The sequence below is a fragment of the Pinus tabuliformis genome, chromosome 7, assembly GCF_031772625.1.
Source record: "Pinus tabuliformis cultivar Carrire ecotype Pingquan chromosome 7, CPIR1, whole genome shotgun sequence".
NCBI lineage: Eukaryota > Viridiplantae > Streptophyta > Pinopsida > Pinales > Pinaceae > Pinus > Pinus tabuliformis.
Window position 1 is genome coordinate 560252667 of NC_142293.1, and position 21261 is coordinate 560273927.

The 21261-nt window shown below is 38.0% G+C and overlaps 1 protein-coding gene across 1 annotated transcript in view; it reads left to right on the forward strand.

Annotated features, from left to right (window-relative positions):
- Window positions 1-20190, forward strand: part of LOC149248618 (oligoribonuclease-like) — a 189467-nt gene extending 169277 nt beyond the window's left edge. Inside the window, exon 7 of the mRNA XM_089458473.1 lies at window positions 19839-20190. Coding sequence (XP_089314599.1) covers window positions 19839-20005 — 167 coding nt within the window. The 3' untranslated portion in view covers window positions 20006-20190. The remainder of the gene's footprint in view (window positions 1-19838) is intronic.
- Window positions 20191-21261: the final 1071 nt, after the last annotated feature.

The window sequence follows — 21261 nt, forward strand, 5'->3', positions numbered from 1 at the left end:
TGGATTGATGGACTAACTTGAGACATGCCACTTCTCTTGGAGGTTGGAAACACTTGATAGGGTTACCGAACTAATCATCCATAATATAAGTAACTAATCATCCCTAATATAAGTGTGGTAACTTTTTTACATGTCTTGATCTAGTTAGACATTGGAAAGTGAGCCCCTAACATTAGATGTGGTCCACTATGATGCTCTAATAGTTATTGCCCCTAATGATTATTGATTTCACTTGATATTGAGATATTTTTGTTAGGTGGTATTTGTTGAAATTGGGTTGCTTAGGAGGTACTCCCACAAGCCCTTGGTGCTAGGTTTGCGAGGAGAAAACCCACAATTGAATGAGTTTGTGGGCAAAGTACCCATGTTTGGGGTTTTGGACTAAAAGGAGTGGGCTTGTAACTCAAGAAAAGTAATTTTATATTCTAATTAATGATTAGGTCTAGTTGGAAACACCTTAATGGACAAAGGGGTTCCCTAAGTGACCTATGGACAACATATAAATATAGGCTAGAGGATAGGTGAAAACACAAGTGAAGTAATTTCATTTTTGAAGGAGACAATCCTAGAAGGACCCACAACCTATAGAAGGAGGCCAAATCAAGAAGTCTTACCACATGAAGGAAGTTGAGGCCTGTTTGAGTGCTGGAAAGGATCCATAGCCAAGGAGAAAGGAAACACAGACTTGTGGAAGGTCATTCTTGGAGGGTCGATGTGAAAAGGTAGGTGTAGGGCCTCTTGAAGAATGGTTGAGGGTTTACATTGTTCCTAGAATAGGCCACAACTACAAGGAGTCTTGTCGCAACTTGAGGTAAGGCAACTGAGCTGAGTTTGTGACTGTCCAACAAGGTAAGGTGGGTCGCAAACCTAGAACAAGGGAGACTGCAAGTTGCTGGAGCAAATCAAGTTGAATAGGAGGCCTAGTTAGGGAAGTACAATGGGCTGGAACAACAGGTCGAGGTAGTCTATAGCTCTTAAGATAAGGAAGACCCATTGCAAGAAGGAAGACCCATTGCTTTTTAAAGTCATCCAATCAAGGTAAGGTATTTACACAAACCTATTTATGAGAAAGAAATGTTGGCAATACTATATGCATTAAAGCTATGGCGACCTTACCTAATGGGAAGACACTTCAAGGTAAAAACAGATCACGATAGTCTTAAATACTTTTTGGAACAAAGATTATCTTTAGAAGAGCAACAAAAATGGGCCACAAAGATTTTGGGTTATGACTTTGAAATCATCTACAAAAAAGGGAAACAAAATCTTGTTGCCGATGCACTCTCAAGAAAAGATGAGGATGTGGAAGCGTTGCTTTGTGTCATTTCTATTATCCAACCTGATTGGATAATTAAAGCAAGGAATGAATGGAAGAATGACGAAGAGGTGTGGGCACTCATTCAAAAGTTGCAGCAAGATCCCAGTACATCTGATACATTTATTTGGAAAAATGATTCATTATGGTACAAAAATAGCTTATATCTCTGTAAGAATTCCCAACTCAAACAAAAGATTCTTTTGGAATTGCACATCTCCCCCTTAGGAGGGCACTCAGGATTTTTGAAAAATTACCATAGGGTCAAGAAGGAATTTTTTCGGGATGGCCTTCAATCTGATATTCAAAAGTTTGTGGCAAAATGTTTGGTTTACCAACAAAATAAAGTTGAGACAATTAAGACATTGAGTTTGTTACAACCTTTAGCCATTCCAAGTCAGTGTTGGGAGGAAGTTTTATCATAAGTTTACCCAAGTCTAAAGGAAAGAGTGTCATCATGGTGGCAGATGATAAAATTACCAAGTATGCACACTTTTGTGCATTATCTCATCCTTTTAAAGCCAGTACAGTTGCTATCGCATTTATGAAAACAATTCAAAAGCTACATGGAAATCCAAAGATTATTGTAAGTGACAAAGATCCCATTTTCATTGGAAATTTTTGGATGGAATTATTTTCTTGTCTTGGTACTCAATTAACTTATAGCTCATCTTATCATCCTCAATTTGATGAAAACTGAGATAGTGGACAAATGTTTGGAAGGATATCTTCGTTGCTTTGTATCTGATAAACAAGATCAATGGGTCAAGTGGTTACCTCTGGTTGAATGGTGGTATAACACTTCTTCCATAGTGCAACAAACATGACCCCATTTATGGTGCTTTATGGATATCATCCATCATCCATCACATCATCTTTAAGAGAAAATTCTAAGGTTCAAGCAGTGGAAAATGACATCGGGCATCAACAAATTATCCAACTCTTAAAGGATAACCTCACTCTGGCACATAATCGAATGAAAAAACATGCATATTAGCATCGTAGTGAAAGCATTTTTGATGTAGGCGACTGGGTATTTTTAAGGCTACAACCATACAAACAAATGTCCCTCAAGCAAGTTAAGAAGGATAATAAATTATTACCCAAGTATTATGGTCCTTACAAAGTGTTGCAAAAGATTGATACTATGGCATACAAATTGGAGTTGCCTACATCTTCTCAAGTACACCCAGTTTTCCATGTTTCTTGCATAAAGAAGGTTATCGATGACAAGTTCCTTGTTCAAACAATATTGCCAGAACTTGACGAAGAAGGAGAAATCATATTGGAGCATGAAGCAGTCACAGAAACAAAAACCCGACAATTACAAAATCGATCAATTTCAGAGTATCTCATTAAGTGGAAGAACTTACCCGCAGAAGATTCCACATGGGAGGATGAGAATTTTATTCAGAAGCATCTGGAACTACTCAAGCGTTGAGGACAACACTTTTTTGAAGGAGAGGGGCATGTTAGGTCCCTATAATACTAGTGTAGCCCCCTTATTGTTATAGTATAGCCCCCTATTGTTATTGTTGTGCCCTTACATTATTATTGTTATGTAGGTATGATTACATTGTGACCCCTTAGACTACTATATATACCAAGGAGGCCTTGTCATTTGTTTCATCCAAGAATTGTTCATTTATGTGATGTAAAGGAGGTTGCCCCCTCGAAGAGGCTAATTTTCAAGTCGTTTATCTATCTTTCCTTTTGTTTTGTGATCTGGTTGCATAATATTTTCTTCAAAGGTGGGAGGCTCAACCTATATGATGGTGCTCATAGCTACAACACAACCCTGGTATCGACATGGTTTCTTACTTTCTCTAAAGGTTCCTCTAGCAATAATATGTCTTTTAGCATCTTGTAAGGTATCATGAAGCCATAATGGTCTCTTCCTACATGGAGGATCCAAGGGGTCCATGGGATCTGTTGTCGCACAGAGTGTATAGGCACCATGACAACGCTTAGAGTAAGGGCTGTCACTCTAATCCTTACTCACTCTGTTTAGACTCTCTCCTAGATAAGTCAAGGGGGGTAGTCCATAGGGTGAATGAATGAGGATAGCCTGTGAAACATAGGCTCTAGGAGACTTAAGGATGGAGAATTTGATGGATGTATACAAGTCCTGGTTTACTGAGATGAATAGATCAAACAATTAATATGAATAAGACACAACCACAAGATAGAAATAATTAGAGACCAATGCCTTTATATTCAATTAACCATAGACTAAATAAAAAAACAAGTTATCCAGAGCAATTTATAAATATGGCGAAAAGTGACAATCATGAACGATTAAATATAAATGTCCAAAACGTTATCATGCAATATATTCTAGCAATTAAATACTGTTAAGCAATGATCCTAGATCTAGAATTTATCTTTCTCATATAGTCAATTTTTAGATATGATTCTAAAACATTAAATGCACTTGACAATCGAGAAACCACTACCACAAAATTGAAAATTTTACACTTAGCACAAAAAACACCAAGGAACTTTAGATTAGAATCTTAACTATCCCTTAGGTAAGTTTAATGTACTAGGCTTATAAAGCAAATTTAATGTGGCAAATGAATTTTTTAATGTGACCCAAAACCAAATCAAAAGACTTTAATTAAATTTAAATTTTTATGGGCCGTAGGCCACATAAAAATAACAATTTCTTAAATGTGAAAGCTCAAATCCCCCTTTTGATTTAATTCCTTAGAAATTCTAAAGTCACCAAACAATTTTTCAAATTGATAGATTTTTTAATGTTTTTTGAATGTTTTCTAAATTTTTTAAATGCAATCAAAATCAAATAAAAAAAAAATCAAAGTCATAAAAAAAATTAAAACAAAAATAAAAAGGAAAAGGAGAAACCAGAAACAAAAGGAAAAAATCGAATTTAAAAAAAAAATGAATCTAGAAGCTGACCAAAGTTAAAAAATCGAATTGAAAAAAATTAAAACAAAAATCAAAAGGAAAAGAACTAAAACCCTAACCGCATAAACACGGTACAAATGAACTAAAAAAAATATTGAATGTTTGAGTGTTTGGTTGTGTATGCAGCTCAACGGCGACAGAGGAGCAGAACACTACGGATCGATGGAGGATGGTGATAAGGGAAGGCCGCAGAGATAAGGCAACGCTTGAGGGCGAACGTAGATGTCGGGCAGCGAGGAAGGGTGGAGTGAGGGACAAGGATAAGATGTGAAAGAGCTTGGGCAGCCGACAGGAGCTAAGGAAATAGGACGCGGCTATGGCAACATGTAGAGAAGAAGAGAGATCTGCAGGAGAAGAGGTTGCAGATGGAGGAAGGAGCTGCGGGTTAGATTTGTAGACAACATGAGGAGGGAATAGCAACAGGTTTACAAAGGACGCTGGCAGCAATAGAAAGGGACGTAGGTGGATAAGGAGAACGTAGGTTTTTTGCATGGTTTGTAGGTTCGGATAGCACATGTTTTTGCAGGCAGCGATGGACGTGTTTGGAGCTGAAAAGGAGAAGGACGGAAGCAGAGGGATAGCAGATGGAGAAATTCGAAATTTACAGCAAACAATTGGAAAACCCTAGGCAGCAGAGGAAGATGAAGGATGGAGTAATGGAGGGATAAGGGATTTCTAAAAAAATTTCGAAATTTGCAGTGAATCAAAAACCCTATGCAGCTGAGAAATGGTATCCCAGAAACTCAAGATAAACCCAAAAAAAAACGAATTTCACACCAATATATTTTATGCTTCAGATTTTCCCTTGAAACCCTTATAAAATTTCCAAATCTAAGAATTTAAAAACCCTTTGGACTGTAAAAATTTTCCTAAAAAATGTCCTTTCAAAACAATATTGAGGCTAGATCTTTACCCTCAGGGCCTAGGTCTAGCTTCAAATAGGAATTCTCCTACAGATCTTACCTGTAATGACAAAAACGAAACACCTAGAAATGAGATATACAATGATAAAATAAAAAGATAAAAAAAACCCAGCTAAATTACAATAATTACAAGCTGAAGGCTCTAAGTAGCCAGATCTATCATTATGCCGCACAAAAAATTAAATTTTTTAAATTTTAAAGGAGGTGCTAACTCGAAACCCTCTGTGTATCACCAACAAAATCTTATGATAAGCCCAGAGTTAATTTAGATGGGCTCTTCAAGAACACAGATCGAGAGTTGGCTCGTCCAACTGAAACCTTTCCCTAAATGCTCGAGGATTTAAAATCAAGATTTCCCTGCAAAACTCAATCCAATCATTAAAATAGAGCGATAAAATAATAATAAAATTCAGACAAATAGAGATACCTGCTATTACATTCAAACTTTAAATTATTATTTAAACCCCAGCGACTGAGCAAGATATTTGTACTCAAATCACTCTTTAGAAGCTATCATCAATGGCTTTAGAAAAATTTATGCATGAAAACAACACATCTTACAGAATTTCCATGAAGAGTAATACTAGTAGAATTTAACCCCAAAGTCTTTCTTTATTATCAAAAAAATGATTACACAAGAGCTTCTTGCTAAGCACACGACTCAGAGATTAGATAGATCAACTGACAAATGACTTCCTATTTAAAGATAAATCCTCCAACGGCTAGTTCGAGTGATCCTCGTCAAAGAAATCTCGACCGTTGATAAAGATTAAAATCTTATCTGTCGAAATATTTAAATATTTGGGGAAATTCAAAATTTTTAATTAAATGCATTTTAATTAACTCAAAAATAGAATTTTTGAGTTAATTTCCCAAAAAATTTGACTTTGACTTAATCCCCAGAGATCAAAGGTTTAAAATTTAGCAAAATAATTAATTTACCTTAGTCCCGGGACCTTTTAAAATTTAATTTTTTAGGACCAACGAATTTTGTCTTTGGAGAATTTAAATTTATCTAGGACCTAGAATTAATTAAATTTCTGGCTTAGGATTTTAATTAATTTTTGGCCAGAAAATTTAATTAATTAACCTATGAGGGGATAAATTATTTTTCCAACCCTCAAGACACTTTACATCATGATTTTCATATTTTTTACATCATAAGGGGGAAAAACCTATTTGTAAAAGATCCTCACAGGCAACCCACTTCTGCGACAAAAATATAATCTCGCAGACCAAGCAAATTGTAATAAAATAACCTAACTAAATAGTTAGGATTATTCCCAAATCACTTTTACATAGGCTCGATCTAGAACACTAGGACTCGCCTAAGATCCTAGCGACAAAATCCATTCTAGCTTTGGGGTAAGACTGGAGGGGAAAACTCTGCTGACCATTCGAGAATGGATTGGTGAGACAAAAAACCTCCCAGAATGGAGATCGTCACTAGAAAGGTAGGGTTACCTAGGTTGTTACATACATGACATTGTTCTGTTGAGATTATTTACATTATATACATGCAAAATGGGTTTACATTATAACATGATGATCAGGTTATGATGATAGTTGGACGACACGGACTTATCGATCAGGCACTATCTCTTTTGCGAAAAAGGGGGTGTATTGCTATGGGTCGTTGACACGTAGTGGTCAACATTTGGCTCTACTTGGGAACACGTTGCTGCACCGGAGGAATGTGAGAATCCAGAATCTACATCCATGCAACACACAAGATAACATAAGTAATGTCCATCCAAAAATCATCATATAATATTAAACACAAGAAAGATATCAGCTCTATTTATTAACTAGTCTAGTAACATGAAAAACATAAATTTGACATAACTACAAAATGAAATGCTGAAATGAAAGGGTGTAGGGTTAGGAATACAATAGAGAGGATGCCTAGTGGCATCAGATGTCCTCTCTGAGGTACAATTTGAGCATTTGGCCATTCACGGGTTAATCCAATGATTCGCCTTCCAACGTGCTCAAATGGAATGAGTTGGGTCCAATAGTGCCTCGAATGATGTATGGTCCCAGCCACAAACTGTCAAATTTGTTATGCTTTCCCGGTTTTTCATTCTTTCGATCTCACAACAAGACCATATCTCCAACCTGCAAAGATCTAGGATGAGATTTTTTGTCAAAGATTTTCTTGATGTTAGATTGATTCTTATACATATTATCAAAAGCCTTCCTACGAGTTTCATCCAACTCTACAAGTTGATCAATCCCTTAGATTCCTCAGAGAAGCTAGCTCAAGCTTTAGGGGAATTATCATTAACAAATAAGGAAATGGAGAAATTAACAACAACACTCACCAAGATGGAGGAGAGCAAGATCAAAGAAGACAATGCATACTCGACAGAGGTACAAAAGAATTTCAAATCAATTTAGCAGATTCAAAAGTAAGAGGATCAATCCCTCATAATTCAGATGTTAGTAGAAGCCAAACACAACATTTGGCACAATATCAATGCAAATGTTACAGAATTGTGGCCATCCATTCAAATTATTTTTGAATAGGGAGAACTGGTACAGAGAGTTAAAGCAATAGTTGAAAAAACCAAAGTTGATATTGAACACAGACTAGTAGAAGCACATAAAATTACGAGGATGTTAAACTCCAAGACTAGAGATGAACTTGAAGAGCTCAATATTCAAGACAAGACAAAGATAGTAATGGAAGTTAAAAGAGTATTGATTATGAAGAATATTATGATGTAGTTGGAGAATAAGTGCAAAGAATTGGAGCTAAAGGTCAGAAGATTTAACATAAAGTTTTCTTTGTTGCAGAAGAAAGGACTTCCAACTCTAAGAAATTGAAATGGCAAATTGATTCCATTAGAAAATTACCAGGATCAATTATGCAACATAGCTGCAGATGCATCTAAATTCGCAAAGGCAAAGGGAACTATCAATGGAGAAGCTTTCTTGGAAGGCCTACAATCTGATCTCAACATTTAGCGTGAGATTCATGACTTGTTTTTGAACAATCCAACTTTCTAGACCTACACAGAGGTAGATGAAAGATTTAGAAACATGGTAATTTTTTTTTTTATCCTAGGTGAAGAGTGATGGGACCAATTATTGGAATTGGTCAAACAAGCACAAACAAAAGACCTACAATTTTGGTAGCAAGACAAATGGAAGGGGCTAGGAAATAGCTACAATAAACAACATATTTCCTTCAAAGATTCAATAGAACAGTCGAATTTGTCCAGAATTCCTATTTTTTAGTTCTGTTTCAAAAATATCTATATCTTTATTAGATATTATTTTGTAAGCATTCCTTTTTGGAATCCAAGTTAGTTCAATAGAAAATCTATAAATATTTTGTAATAAGACTTAGTAAGGGTTGGAATATGTATGAATAAAAGAGCTCTAACTTGATGTTAGATTGATTCTTATACATATTATCAAAAGCCTTCCTACGAGTTTCATCCAACTCTACAAGTTGATCAATCCCTCAGATTCCTTAGAGAAGCTAGCTCAAGCTTTAGGGGAATTATCATTAACAAATAAGGAAATGGAGAAAAATTAACAACAACACTCACAAATATGGAGGAGAGCAAAATCAAAGAAGACAATGAATACTCGACAGAGGTACAAAAGAATTTCAAATTAATTCAGCAGATTCAAAAGTATGAGGATCAATCCCTCATAATTCAGATGTTAGCAGAAGCCAAACGCAACATTTGACACAATATCAATGCAAATGCTACAGAATTGTGGCCATCCATTCAAATTATTTTTGAATAGGGAGAACTGGTACAGAGAGTTAAAGCAGCAGTTGAAAAAACCAAAGTTGGTATTGAACACAGACTAGTAGAAGCACATAAAATTACGAGGATGTTAAACTCCAAGACTAGAGATGAACTTGAAGAGCTCAATATTCAAGACAAGACAAAGATAGTAATGGAAGTCAAAAGAGTATTGATTATGAAGAATATTATGATGTAGTTGGAGAATAAGTGCAAATAATTGGAGCTAAAGGTCAGAAGATTTAACATAAAGTTTTCTTTGTTGCAGAAGAAAGGACTTCCAACTCTAAGAAATTATAATGGCAAATTGATTCCATTAGAAAATTACCAGGATCAATTATGCAACATAGCTGCAGATGCATCTAAATTTGCAAAGGCAAAGGGAACTATCAGTGGAGAAGCTTTCTTGGAAGGCCTACAATCTGATCTCAACATTTAGCATGAGATTCATGACTTGTTTTTGAACAATCCAACTTTCTAGACCTACACAGAGGTAGATGAAAGATTTAGAAACATGGTAATTTTATTTTTATTTTTATTTATTTTTAATCCTAGGTGAAGAGTGATGGGACCAATTACTGGAATTGGTCGAACAAGCACAAACAAAAGACCTACAATTTTGGCAGCAAGACAAATGGAAGGGGCTAGGAAATAGCTACAATAAACAACATATTTCCTTCAAAGATTCAATAGAACAGTCAAATTTGTCCAGAATTCCTGTTTTTTAGTTCTGTTTCAAAAATATCTATATCTTTATTAGATATTATTTTGTAAGCATTCTTTTTGTAATCCAAGTTAGTTCAATAGAAAATCTATAAATATTTTGTAATAAGACTTAGTAAGGGTTGGAATATGTATGAATAAAAGAGCTCTACTTTGATGTAGGTTGTGGATTGTACTCAAAGTAATCAATTTTCAGAAATACATAGGCAAGTTTTCTTCCAGGATTATTGTGTCAAACCAATGGTGATGTGTTTATCTCATGTAAAATTGTTCTTCTTCTCAATTTCCATATGAATTTCCGTCCTGCTTGTTGCAAGAAGATTAAGAGTTGAATTTACTTAAGTGTACTTAGCTCTGGCTTGTTTTAAACAATCTTAATGTTTTCCTCATGAGATTAAATATAAAATTCATTTAAATATGCTTTATATTTAATTGATCATCTACTTTTTCATCTCAGCCACACCATAAATATCTTAAGATCCAAGAGTTTGCCTACCCTTCCCTGTTACAACTACTCTGTCAATTTGTGATTGATCACTGAGAAGTTTAATGAATCCATGCCCAATGGACTTTCCCTGCATTCTTCAACCAAAATTTTGAAAAACCCACCTCAAACTTCAATATCTAGCCTAAAATCTTGAAAGCAGAAATTAAATCATATAGAGAGAGCCCTCTCTGAAGCTGGAAGGGCTAGATCCCAACTTTAAAAGTGGTTTGTGGTTACCTTTGTAGTTTTCTTCCTCAACCTAGGAAAATTACAGAGTGCTAACACCACCTACCACTTGATGAATGTACTGTGGACATATCACCCCGTTAAAGGCCGAAACCGCCTAATAGGGTCCTTGGTTAACCCCCTTATTGAGCTTGGAGACACCTGAACATGCCATAGCCCACTACAGGAGGGCATGCCACCATAAAGTGCCCATTTGATTCCACTATTTGTAAACTCTTTTACTTGATTACTCTAATGATTTGTTGTATTGGAAGGCAAGGGAACACATTGGATCTTATGCATGATGGCAAATAGGTTTCCATTTGGGGTTTGGTCTCCCTATAAGGGTCCAAGCCCTCCAAAGGGCCACAATGGGCACTTGTTGGGTGAGCATAGAAAGTCATGGATCTCCACCATAACAAAGAGCAGTAATGGATCCCCAACACTATTCAATGATTGCTCGTGTTCCACCTTTTTGGATGAGGATGATGCACTTGGATCACCATGCTTAGCTGGCTCCACACTTGTACCACACAATTGGTAGAGATTCCAGCGTCCAAATGAGGATGTGTCTCACTGCGAGAGATAAAGGGAAGGCTTATGTCATCATCCTAGCCCTTGCGCAGATGGCTTATAGGTATTTTTGATCCACTTGGAGACCCATGAGGATGTCATGGTGCACCCACACCCACTTGGGGACACCACATGTGACTTGCTTGGATATCAAGGGGCCAACCCCTCATTCACTATGTTTGGAGCTTATTCTCACACATTGACACACTTTGGACCCCATTAGGCCTTCTCAATGGCCTGACTCATCATGTTTATTATTTTGCCATCTTGAGAGGCTTATCTTTCTATTTTGAGCTATCTTGGTGGGCTTGTCACCAAGGAATGTTATTATTGCACATTATTTTATTATTTGGGGCTCAATTAGGCCAATTAGGCTATTCAAACTCCCTTATGGATTGTATAAATATATGAGAGGCTCATTTGTTCCTATCATCATCACATGGATTGGATTAGTATCTCTTGAGAGATTTTCGCACTTGTTGAGATGAAATTTTTGGAGTTTTCTTGATGCACCATGATGTTTGGATTTTCGCTATTGTCTTTGGAGCTTCTTTCTAATGCAAAGTTGATGAATGGATATACTCTCTCTCTCATGTAAGTGAACTTTTAATGCTATTCTTGTTGTCTTGTCTAATGCATGTTATTGTTATCATTATTCTTGTATGGATTAAAAAGTAATGTGAAATTCTTCTGGAGACCTTGAATAAGTGATTTAATACATGCATTTCTCTTTGAGGGATTGGGTGAATGTTCCTAGAGGCACCTCTTAGGTTGAAATACCTCGAAACTTTATCTCCTTTGCAAATTTGAAGTATAAATCCCTAATAACCTAGTTGTTGCCCTTGGAAAGGCTAGCGAAGGTCAATTAGGGCTCCTTAGCTCATGAAAATTCTCGATCTATGTGTATCTTGACTCCATTAAACCCAAGAAGCAAGGCACTGATCCTCACATCCCTTTGGTGGTCAAATTTATCTCTCTTTTCTCCACTTTTCTCAATTCTAGGCCTAACCCTAGAGGGTCACCTAGGGCATCAAACAAAATTCCTTGTAGCCATCCAAAGCCCTTGAATTTTGGTCCACTACTACGCTTGAGTTTGCTCAAGAGGTCATCCAAGTTTAATGCAAATCCGACAGTGGCGTCTCAAGATATATCAAGCACTAGCCACACGACCATTTCTTTCCCTAGGTTGATTTGGGTTAGTGTCCTCACTTGGATCATTGCATTCAAATATCAAAAGAAAATTAGTCCTTTGATCCTATTCTCTTCCCTAATTAGGTCAAGCCCCTCTATGGTTGATCAACTCCATACCCTTGGCCTTATTTGTTCCACTTGGGTAACTCAAATTCCACAAGGACTACATAGAATCCATTTCTCCACAAGGATCCTTAAGTCTAGGAAGCCTCGTGTCAAGGCATATCCTCCAAACCTAGGCTCAAGTGTCCTCTTAGCCCTTCCTAGAGAGCTTATCACCTTGCTTCTCAAGCAAGTAAGTTAGTTAATTGAGTCTCTCTTGTTAATAGGCTCTAGGAATCACCCTCCATCCATTCATTGATCTATTCATCCTTGTGATTCCTCTCATACCAAGGCTCCTTCCATCGGTGAAAGTCCATAAAGAGCAGGGAGCCTTAACTGAGGTGATAGTAGGCTATTGCTCCATTGTTTCCCCTTGATTGATTAGTTTCTCTATAGGATTCCCTCCTAGGATCCCTGTTGGTTTGAGTGTTAATTGGGCCTCAATAGAGTGGTGCATCTAAGAATGAGGATGAGTAGAACTTGGCACTTGTAGGCAAAGGCAAGAGAAAGCCCAAGAAGATGGGGTCCAATAGTAGTGGAGCGGCCTCGAAGGGAAAGAAGGACATGGTCTTCAATGAAGTGAAGTGTTTTGCTTGTCAAAAGATGGGCGATTTTGTGAGTCAATGTTTGAAGAAGAAGAAGAAGGCCAAGTCACAAGTGGTGGCCTCTGTGGAGATTGAAGATTTCTCGAGTAGACTTGAGGAAGACTTCAGCCTCATTGTGTGCCTATCAAGCTTAGTAACCACAAGAGTGTGGTACATAGATAGTGGTGCCTCATGCCATATGACAGTGGTTCGTGAGTTATTTAGCAGGTTGTGAGAGGAGGACATTGATCTCCACATCGAGTTGGGAAATGATGCAAAGTGCAATGCATCAGGTTGTGGTACTGTCACGTTTCAAAGGGAGTTTAGAAAACTCCTCAAAGTGTCAAAGGTGCTCTATGTTTCGAGACTAACCAAGAACCTCTTGGAGGACAAAGTGTATGTAATGACCTTCTATGAAGGGAAAGTCTACATTGAACTCAAGGGCGCAAAGGGCAAGTGTGCAAAGGTGATTGGTGTGTGCAGGGGCAAGCTATATAGATAGCAGTTTGAGCCAGTGAGAGAATTGGTGAGCACGAGTTGTGATTTGGGGGAGCTATGGCACATGAGGATGCACATGTTCATCATGGAGCACTAAATGTGCTCAGACATACAGTGACAATGCTCCTAGAGCTTAGCACAGAGAAGCATGACCCATGCAAAGGTTGCGTTATGGGAAACTATGTCAAGATAGTTTTCCCACCCAATGATAGTAGATACAAGGGTGTGTGGGATCTTATACATTCGTATGTATGCAGGCCTATGTCTTCTGGATTCTTCAGTGGATGCAATTATTATGTCACATTTATTGATGATTTGTTAAAATTGGCAACTAGGGCCAAACTCCACATGGGTCATCTTATTTATGATAGCTGATATTTTTCTTGGATTCCTGTTTCCGAGAGGTGTAGGATTGATCTAAAGATCATCCAATTCCGACATGTACAAATGAAGATATGAATTTATTTATATTATGGACAAATTGTCAAGGTCAGCCAACAAGAAAAACAGCCATTCAAACCCCCAATTCATCCTCAACGTTGCATATAAAAGGAGACCTCAAGTCATTTTCACCATAATCTCATCTCACATCTCTCTCTCTCCTCTTGTGATTGGGTTCGCATATCTGGGCAGCTTTCTCTCACACGTGGGAAGGAAGAAGGACGAATTTCTATTCACTGCGTTGACCAATGTTGACTGAGCTGTAGGGAGGATGTTTGACTACGTTGACCTGTTTTGACTTTGGTTTAGGTGAGGTATCTGTCCTAGTAGGCCGCAGATCTAGGCACTAAAATCGAGGCAATCTGACCTCTCCTTTGACCAGCGTTGACTGTCCTAGGGCTGGCCGCAGAGTTGACTTTCGTTGACCATTTTTGAATGGACTTTTCAGACTGTTTTGGGCTGATTAGATTTGCTATTGGAGGCTGAAGTTGATTAGGTTTGACTGAGCTAAATAGAGGAAAAATTCTGCCCTGTTTTTCTAGTGTTGACTTTTTTGGTTAGGGCTTTTTTGCTGCTGTCATAAATTACCAGATTTGTAAATTGTACTCTCTTTCTTTGCTGAACTATTGAAGAATATAAGAAGAATTGATCAAGGGTTTGCCCACATTGGGGTTTGTCCTTGGCTGGTGCCACATTTTGTGTCCTCTTGTCTTGGCTTGTCTTCTACTGTTTATGTTTATGTTCTATCAGCATTTTACTATCATGTTGATGTGATTGCTAAACTGGATATTTATATTGGGCTAATAAAGAAATTGAAGTAAAATTGCTCATAAGCATAGAACATACCATTGTTACCTAAAATTTAACATGATTACTCCAGAAAGACTTGGATTTATTTCCTCAAACGAAGGACAAGGTCTTTGGCAGATTCCAAGAGTTCAAAGTTTTTTTGGAGAATTAGACAGGGAGAAAATTTTTGGTGTTATGATCAAACAATGGGGTTGAGTATAGCTTGAATTCCTCATTGAGTTATGTGTGAGTGCAGGGATAAAAAAGGAGTTGATTGTTCCCTATAATCCTCAGCAGAACAGAGTAGTGGAGAGGAAGAACAGGGCTATAGTTGGGGTTGTGCGGGATATGTTGCATGATCAGGGGTTGCCCATGTTTTTTTGGGTTGAGGGTTGCAATACTGCAATGTACATTCATAACAAGAGTCCCCAGAAGATTTTGGGGAGGATGACTCTTGAGGAGGCATAGACAGGAAGGAAACCAAATGTGGGACACTTAAGGATATTTGGGTTGTACTATCATGTTCCTTCTGAGAAAAAAACAAATTCATATCTCACTGTAGAGAAGGGAATCTTCGTCGGATACAGTGAGACTTCCAAAGCCTACCGTGTATTTATACCAATGCTCAGGAAGATAGTGGTGCATAAGGATGTATGGTTTGAGGAGGAGAGGGCTTTTAGGAAGTCCATAGAGGATGGTGATCCAACATATGCAGGAGGTCAGGTCTCATAGGGATAGAAGGAAGAGAGGAGACATGATCCAGATCCACAAGTACAGGGTACAAGCACAAGCACATGTGTTGGTACTGGTACACAAGCTATTTAGGAGGACGAGGAGGTGCAAAGAGATCTTGTCCTATAGAATGAGCCTTCCACATTAAGCAAGGGGCGACCTAGGTGGGCCATGCAAAACCTTGAGAGATGCCGAGCATGTGGGGCCTCCGAAGAGGCCAACCAGGGAGAGAAAGGCATTGCAGATATGCACTGGCTACATGGAACTTAGGATGGATCTAATAGATGTAGAGCCTTTTAGTTATAAGGAAGTTGCTAATAAGCAAGTTTGGCAGGATTCCATGGTGGAAGAGTATGCATCAATCATGAAGAATGATGTTTGGGGGGTAGTGCCACAACCAAAGGGAAAGTGGGTGGTTGGATCACAATGGATATATAAGATTAAGCACACAACTAATGGGAGTGTGGAGAAGTTCAAGCTACACTTTGTGGCTAAGGGGTTCTCGTAGCGAAAGGGGGTTGACTACGAGGAGACATTTGCCCTTGTAGCCAGATATACCTTGATTTAGGTTGTTGTCTCTATTACAACAGAGATGGGTTGGAAAGTGCATCTGATCGATATCAAGATTGCCTAACTCATTGAGGAAGAAGTCTACATTGAGTACCCCGAGGTGTTTGGGGTGCATGGGAGGGATTCCCATGTTTGTAGGTTGAAAAAGGCACTCTACGAGTTCAAGCAGGTGCCTCAGGCATGGTACTCGAGGATATATATCTACTTGCAGGGGTTGGGATTTGAGAAGAGTGTGGCCAATCCCAACCTTTATTACACATTGGTAGGGGAGGAGTATTTTATACTAGTTCTCTATGTTGATTTATTCATGACAAGGAATGAGGAGCTCATCGCCGACTAAAAGAGAAATCTTGCTGTTGTGTTAGACATGAGGGAGTTGGGGTTAATAAACAACTTCCTTGGTTTGGAGGTGTGCCAAAGAGAGGGGCAATATTTCCTTGGTTAGGGGAATTACATTGTGGAGAACTTGAAGAGATTTGGGATGTTGGATTGTAGGCCCATGACTATGCCTATGGTCACAAATTGGAAGAAGGTGGATGTTTTAGAGATAGAGGTTGTTGACACCACATTGTATCATTGATTGGCTCGCTTATGTATTTAGTCAACATTAGTCAAGATGTATGTTTTGCAGTAAACACTCTTAGCAAGTTTATGGTGGACCCAAGGAGAGTGCACTGGATTGTTGCAAAACATGTAATCAGATATCTACAAGGCACAGTGGAGTTTGGGTTGCAGTATGAGCGAGGAGATGGAGTGAGGCTTATAAGTTATATAGATGTTGACTGGGCAAGATGCTCAGTTGACAAAAAGAGTACTTCAGGTTGCTGCTTTAGCTTGGGTCTAGTAGCAATTTCTTGGTTCAACAGGAAGTGGAGGTTGACTACATTGAGTTCTGCAGAGGAAAAATACATGGCAACGAGCATGGTTGCATGTGAGGCGATCTGGCAATAGAAGTTACTCTTGGGTTTGTTTGGATAGGATATGGATGCGACCATCATCCACAGTGATAATTGGAGCTACATAAAACTCTACGAGAATCCAATGTTCAATGATAGGTCCAAGCACATCGACATCAGATATCACTTCATCTGGGGTTATGTGCAGAGAGGAGTCGTGAGGCTTCAGTATATGTCGACTGATGAAAAGGTTGCTGACATCATCACTAAAGCATTGATGAAAGGAAAATTCATCTACTTTAGAGATAAGTTGGGGGTAGTTCAGAATCCCTTCCTCAGTAAGGAGTGTTGAGCTATGGTAACTCGGGAGGTTTTCTTCATTAGTTTGGTGCCTTAGCTTGTGGAGAACATTAATCAGTGTTATTGATGCTTGCTTAAGTGGAGCAAGTGATTATTAAATTCCTTCCAAAGTTTCAACTTAGGAAAAGTACATTTGATGTATCATATGCTTTTGTTGACTTTTTGGGCCAAAGTCTAAGGTTATGGAGATAAATAATTTAAGCGACCAAGATCTAATTTGGGCCATTGATCTCAAGAGGTGAGGTGGGGGATGATCTCAACGCTCCATCACTTTGGAGCGCTAAGGTTTGATTAGGAAGCTCAAGAGAGTTTGATTAAGTCATATCCATGAGGTGAAGGCACATTATTGAGACAAGGAAAATTGAGCAGATCGATTTGCTGAGAGAGAGCGACTTGTTGGTGGAAGACAAAGCGATTTTCTGGGAAAGTTATTAGCAACCAAGCCAAGTGAAACAATGCTGCATTAGTTGGGTCACACAAGCCACACGAGCAATGACACAGGCCGTGCGAGGTAAGTGATGCATGTTGCACAAGCTAAGTGATGCAGGCCACACATGTAGGGTGATGCAGACACTGCGTAGGGCTCGATTTTTGTTGGGTTTGGTGAGGTCGTACGACTGGCTATTTGTCATGGGAATTTCTCCCTTGGAGCTTTGCAATTTTTTATAAAAAAATTTCATATATTCCTAAGCCATTAAGAACAAAATCGTTGCTGGTTTTACCCTTTGTGGGTTTCCAGGGTAAAATTGTGTCAATTGTGTGATTGTTGTTCCTATTGTTTTTGTTGTGCATTTTATTTGTTAAAGAGCCCAGTAGTGGTTACTTTACAAATCATAATTTATTGGTTGCTGCAATTTATTTCCGGGTATTAAATTTGTTGGGAACTAATTCTTGGGCTTTAGGAAATTTACAAATAGTCCACAATAATTAATTGACTTTAATCATTGTACTTTTTCCAAGTTGGACTTCAGGAAAGAAGGCATAAATCACTTACTCCATCAAGCAAGCACCTAAAGAGGCACTAAATCATCTCCTACATGCTAAGGCATCAAGCCTATGCAGAAGACCCTCTGAAGCTACCGCAAGCTTCAACATTGGTTGGTGAGTCAATGGTCAAGCGAAAGGAGGGATATGTAAATTGTACTTCATCAACCTTGCTGGATACATTTTATCTCAGTGACTGTTTTGAAGATCTTTTTTTGTGGAGTACAAACATCTTGCTTGTCTAAAGATTTTGTCTTTTTGTATTTTGAACAAGTATGATCGTGGGAGGTGTTAGAGATAATGGTCATATTTAGAACTTAAACATATTTGGACTTATACATGTAATCAAGTCTCACTAATAAAGTTGTGTAATTGTAATTAATCTAATGGATGATGGTTAGGTATTTAGGAGTTACGTAACACACTCCTCTTCTACTATGTAATGAGACATCCCATCATTTAATTATATGAATGAATACACTCCTCTTTCCAATGCATATTCCTGTACGTGCTTGTGTGTGTAAAACCAATGGAGATTTGATTAAGTTAGGTCAAAATACTAAATGGCACCCAACTGATGCTGTTCACTACTGATGATGTTGTCCCTTCTTCTCCACTTCCAAAGTCATGCTCAAAGCTTTGGAAGCTTGTGCGAGGTTTAAAAATAGCGGCGAGGCCCATCCAAAATAAAAATAATTTTATTTTTTAGACCATTTTTCTCCGGGGGCTGTTGGGGCATCTGCATTGGGTCAAGGGATGCCCCATTGTCTCCTTTAAGAAGGAACATCCCTGGGATGCCCCTTAAATCTCCTCAGGATGGCTCTTTTGGGAAGGGGATGGATTTGGGCCTTTTGTAAGCATTTTAGGGATGACCAAGAACATCCCTTCGACATCCCTTCATCCCCAAAGTGCGGGGTACATGTTCCCTGTGAAATATTGGTAGGATACAATTACACAGCAAGACAAACAGATACGCAAAATTACAAGATCTTCCTAGATAGAAAGGATCTTAAGTCCTTTGCAGTCTGTGTCAATTTGTAGTTCTCTAAAAAATTCTATTTGAGAACCCTGGCTTTTGAATGAAACCACTATATGTGAGTTTCTATCAGACTCTTGAACAAATAATACCTTCTGAATTTGCATTCCTTTGGGGCACGTGTTATAACTTATAAATTTAGTGTCATGTATCTGAGTGCTCAACGCATTAGTAATTTTTACCATCAGAAGTTATTGTAGATTCTTAACCCCTTTCATTGGTTTTAAAGAGCGTAACTTATAAAAGCTATTTTTTGGTTTATTCCATTTTAAAAGTGGTACTCATTTAAATAGATCAGCTGCTGCACAGAAATAATTAATTAGCTGAGGGCTTTAGTGAAATATTCCTAAGCTTTTGCTACTACATCATCCAAAGGAATTCTCACTTTCGGACAATAGTGACTTAAAATAGCTTCACTGGGAGTGTAATGCTGAGGCCTTGGACAGGCGAGAGCAGCTTTTAAATTAAACTGATGGAAAGATTGCATTTGTTCCTGAAGCTTCAGTCTCCCTTCTTACGAAACCATCCCTAATTCACATGAGTTCACATTGGATTGCAATTTGTTACATTTGTTTGAGTTCGTTGTCAGGTTCACACCATCAAGTTCATGATTGATCTGGTCTGATTTATTGTTCTGTGTTTTACATGCCAATATGATTGAGGATTGTGATTTATTCCTAATATATGTGTTTCTGCTTTGCTGCAATACAGTTTCTCGCCGAGCTCCAGTAAAGAAAAAGTCACACAGAGCTCTTGAAGACATCAGAGAAAGTATAATTGAGCTGAAGTATTTGAAGAGAACCTTTTTTAGGGACTTTGGTACGCGAGTGAGACAGGATGTCTCTGGCCATTCGAACCAGGCATTACACTATGTATGATTGTCTATGTTGCTGGTTGACAAAATGAGAATTATACGGGTTGTTACAAATGCCTTTGGGCTGTAATCTAAACTTTTGGTTCAACTGAAGTAAATGTTGTCTCATTTTGTTAAAAACCTTGTAACTTGAGCCAATAATTAGTGTTTTCAATGGCAGTTCCATTGTGCTCTCCATGGATTCATGCTTCTCTTTCTTTCTTTCTTTAAAACAAATGCATTTTATTGATTAATGTGCAATAGAAAATACATCATACAATCATATGTTTCCTGCCAAGGTAGGGGCGTGCTTGTTTCCCCTTCCTATGTATCCTGGGAGAGAAAGTATGTCTTCTTTGGCTCCAACTTCAAGAGAATCATTGCCCTTTCAAAAAATCCCTATCCTAGATGCAAATTATATTAGCAATGAATCTACCCCATAAAAAATGGCTTGGAAAGTTATTCACCAAAAAAGGAGATGAATGTTACTGTTATAGTGTCCCGTATGCATCTTGCTGCATGTGTAATTATTCATTTACTCCTGAAGATGAACCACATACACTAAAGAGGAGCAACGAACATGGAATGATGTTCTACCATGAGCCAATCCTAGAGGGTTCAGGCCTCCTGACAATATCACAATAGGTGCTTGATTGTTCTTGTCTTACTGTAAGTCACACATCTAGCATTTGTATAGCCCATATTCTTGATATATTTTAATTGCAGAGGATTGTTGAGGGTCATCCATCCAAGAACTTGGGATTTGAATGAAGCATGTGTTTTACTGATAATTTCAAATCTGCAAATCTATATAGCTTGATGGTCTTAACTGTACATCCTTTGTTTAATTTATCTGCCATAAAGATACAGGGGAAGGTCTTGTCACAAAATTCTTTGGTTCTATCATGAGAAGAGAACGATTCATAAGACCACTTATAGTCCTAGTTCATATCCAAGTTCATTTTGCAAAACAATTTGTTAGGGCTGATTTTGCAAGGTGCTACAAAAGCTTGTTTGTTTATTCCATGAAGCCTGTGAATTGAATTGAATTCTCTCCATGCAATTGTGTGAGTCCTTGAGCTATAAATCCTCCATATATGGAAACCATATTTTTGCTAGTGTTCCTCCTCGAATAGAGAGGGGTAGTCTTGCTAGTCTTGAATAGAGAGAGGGGTAGGCTTAGTTGCATGCATTTCATGCAACGCATCCATTATTATCTTGAAGCTATGTCCTATCCACTGAGGCATTTTAATATCCCAGTGATGTTCTTTTGATATTTTC